General features: G+C 44.1%; 1 protein-coding gene across 1 annotated transcript; it reads left to right on the top strand.

Moving 5' to 3' along the window:
- The first annotated feature begins 290 nt into the window (after positions 1 to 290).
- Positions 291 to 1,487, top strand: LOC130248675 (E3 ubiquitin-protein ligase Topors-like). The gene is made up of 2 exons (XM_056482586.1): positions 291 to 321; positions 410 to 1,487. The coding sequence occupies exon 2, from the start codon at positions 553 to 555 to the stop codon at positions 1,093 to 1,095; it is 543 nt and encodes a 180-aa protein (XP_056338561.1). The 5' UTR covers positions 291 to 321; positions 410 to 552; the 3' UTR covers positions 1,096 to 1,487.
- Positions 1,488 to 3,194: the final 1,707 nt, after the last annotated feature.

The following is a 3,194-nucleotide window of genomic DNA, read 5'->3' as shown; positions in this document are numbered from 1 at the left end:
AAAGTGACTGCAAATTTCCTTCCTTCCTTCCTTCCTTCCTTCCTTCCTTCCTTCCTTCCTTCCTTCCTTCCTTCCTTCCTTCCTTCCTTCCTTCCTTCCTTCCTTCCTTCCTTCCTTCCTTCCTTCCTTCCTTCCTTCCTTCCTTCCTTCCTTCCCTTCTTTCCAAGGGGCATGCAGTGGGCAGTTGTTCAGCAGTTGCCCAAAGCGCGTGTGCTGTGGGTAAGGATGGCCCACTGTGATCTCACAGTGCTGGATTTTGGTGACAGTGATAACAGAGCCAACCATCTAGCAAAGGCATTATGATGTCTCATAGCTGTAGAGGTGGTCTGGGAGGGGAAACCTTACCCTGACAAGCTGGGAAGGTTTCCTTCCAGGGGGACCTGAGCATTTCTTCCACCTGTGTCCCCAGGCCAGCCAACAGCTGTGGCCTTCCTCCCTCTGCCTGCTCGACATCCGCAGCTGCAGCGCTAATGAGAGGGAGCAGCTCAACATCCCGAGCAAGGTCATCTGCCATACAATTTCCAGCACCTTCCACGTCATTCTGGGTGGCACATGGCGAGCGGTGCCAAGGAAAGCAGGGAGGAGAACGGCTCTGCTGCAAGGGCAGGGCAGTGGAAGGCAGCCGTGGGCTCGGAGTGCCCCATCTGCCTGGGAGCCGTGAAGAAGCCGGCCTTTGTGGCCTACTGCATGCACCAGTTCTGCTTTAGGTGCATCCGACACTGGGCCCAAGGCAGGGAGGACTGCCCCGTGTGCCGGCAGTCCCTGGAGCAGGTCCTGCACTCTGTGCGAGGTGACGACGACTACGAGCTGTTCGTGGTGGGCCTGCCCGCCCGCCTGCGCAGGCGGATGGCCATGGACAGGGCCCGCAGCCGCCGCCCGCAGCGCCGCTACGACCTGCGCAGGAGGCTGGCCACCAACCCGCCCACGGCTGGCCAGAGCGAGCCCGCAGCCACTGGGAGCTCCCCGGGGCAGGGCTCTGCTCCGAGGCCCTCCAGGATCCCAGGCCAGCCCGCTCCTGCGACCTGCACTTCTCGGGAGCCATCGCGCAGGACTGGCCCTGGTGCTCCTCCGGATACACACAGTGCCACAGAGTAGCTGTAGCCCCTCTGCCCTTTGCAATGAACAGTTTGGTAAATGGAAAGAAATGGTGACTGTGGCCTCTCTCTCTCCTCCGGCCCAGAAATCCAGACTTCTTGACGTGTTGAGCAAAGCTGTAGATATCAATCTTAATAAATTCAGGTAGTTGTCCTACAGAGAGAGAGGTGAAGCAGCATACCCCTGAAAAAACTTCTTAATAAACTATAAAATACCCACATTCAATATTAATGCCATTAAGATAAGAGAAAATAGAAGATGTCTATTCCAACCTTGCTTTATACATAGCATAAATAAAAAAAAACCCCATTTGCTCTTTTGCAGTATTTAGGGCATTTTGTCCTTTTAAAAACTGAATCAGAATGTCAAGGAAAAACACATTACCATAAAAATAGGGCTGAAACACGTCAGGAAATACACTTTATGTTTGTCTGAATCTGAAAACTAGAAGACATACGTATGACACCTGATCTGCATCGAACCATTTCATTTCTGTGTGACTCAGATAATCACTTGATATTTCCTTACTATCAGAATACAGTCTATCAAGGATTTAGAAAATGTCTTTTGTTTTGTACACTTCCCAGAAATAATAACATTAAGCACTTTGTTTGTTAAATGTTATTAGTACAGAGTGGAATTTTACACAGTATTAAGTAGCAAAGTAATTACAGAGGCAAACTGTCTCCTAACACATAGTTAAGTCAAATTTCCTATGCAGAAGAGTTTGTATGATGGTTGATACATATTCATAAGCAGACACACTTGATGTTATCTCTCAGCTGAAAACTAAAGAAAAACTAACTGTGCACATCCTTCACAATTACTTAAATTTGACATGAATCCAAATTGGATATTCAGAATCTTTTTTTCCTGACTAATATGACTGTGACCCTTTTATTCCATGACTGAAGACAGACATCTCTTCACTTTCACTGATTTAAGGTCGTTATACATAGCCAAGCTTAAAAGAACTTGTTTTATGAATAATATTGCAAGCAAGATACATTATTGCAAGCATTGCAAGAGATACATTAAATAAGAGAGACTGGTTAAGCACTCAGAACATCCTTTTATCTTCCAAAACAGATCATCCAAATAGATAACTGCCCCAGGGTCAAGAAGTCTCTGGAGCTGTTAGCACATGGACAGTACTCAGGGCTGTATCAAAGATGCTTGCCCTGTTCTCCAGATCTTGGCTGGTGGCTGCTGTTCCTACTGATGGTTCTGTCTCCATTGTCTTCCTCTCATTCTACCTCTTTTTCTTCTACAAAACTAAAATAAAAGTGAACAAGAAAAGTCCAGGTCAGTTAAGAGATAACTGATGAAAAAGGGGAGAAATGTAAGGGGCGAATTAATAATAATAACATGAGAGGGTAACTAAAGATTTTTCTACCAGGACATCTATTTTCAGAACATTACACAAACTTATTACATAAGCTGGTTTAAGGGGTGGCAGGGAAAATGAGCAGAAAAATTTCCTTAAAATGTAATTGAGAGAGCAGTATACAACAGGGAATTACCTTTGCTCTGTTGGTAAATTTATCCTTGAGTTTTTGGAGTATATACACAATGAATGTGTATGATCAGTCTATGAGAGACACATCCACACTACAGTAGGAATAGATAGAAAATTTGGTTATATAGATGACAAAAGATATTTCTTCTCAGGAGGACAAATCCAATATATAGATCTTTTTTGTAGTTTGGGAAATTAGTTCTGAAAACAACAGCTTGGAGGCAGGCAATTTTCTACATTTAAATTCATACAAAATAGGACTCCTTTCTTCATTTCTCCTTTCTTTGTCAGAGAATTTTATTCTGTAGGAATTTGAGCAGCTGAATTCCACACAGCAAATATTTGAAGATTCCTTATTTCAAGATATATCTGGCAAAGCAATAACGGGCATTGATTTTACATTTTTTTGGCTATTCAGATCAAAAATGCTTCTGCAATCATGCAGCTAAAGAAGAAAAGCAATAGCAGAGGATGTACCTGTCAACCACAGTTATTCAGCTCTAAGTCAGATCTGTTGGACTCTGCATCAGATCAGGAAACTTTATTCTTTGAATTGTTTTACTTATTAAGACTTCAGCTA

Source organism: Oenanthe melanoleuca, chromosome 1A (assembly GCF_029582105.1).
Source record: "Oenanthe melanoleuca isolate GR-GAL-2019-014 chromosome 1A, OMel1.0, whole genome shotgun sequence".
Taxonomy (NCBI): Eukaryota; Metazoa; Chordata; class Aves; order Passeriformes; family Muscicapidae; genus Oenanthe; species Oenanthe melanoleuca.
The sequence above is the reverse complement of the archived record's forward strand: the minus strand, read 5'-3'. Positions and strand labels throughout refer to the sequence as shown.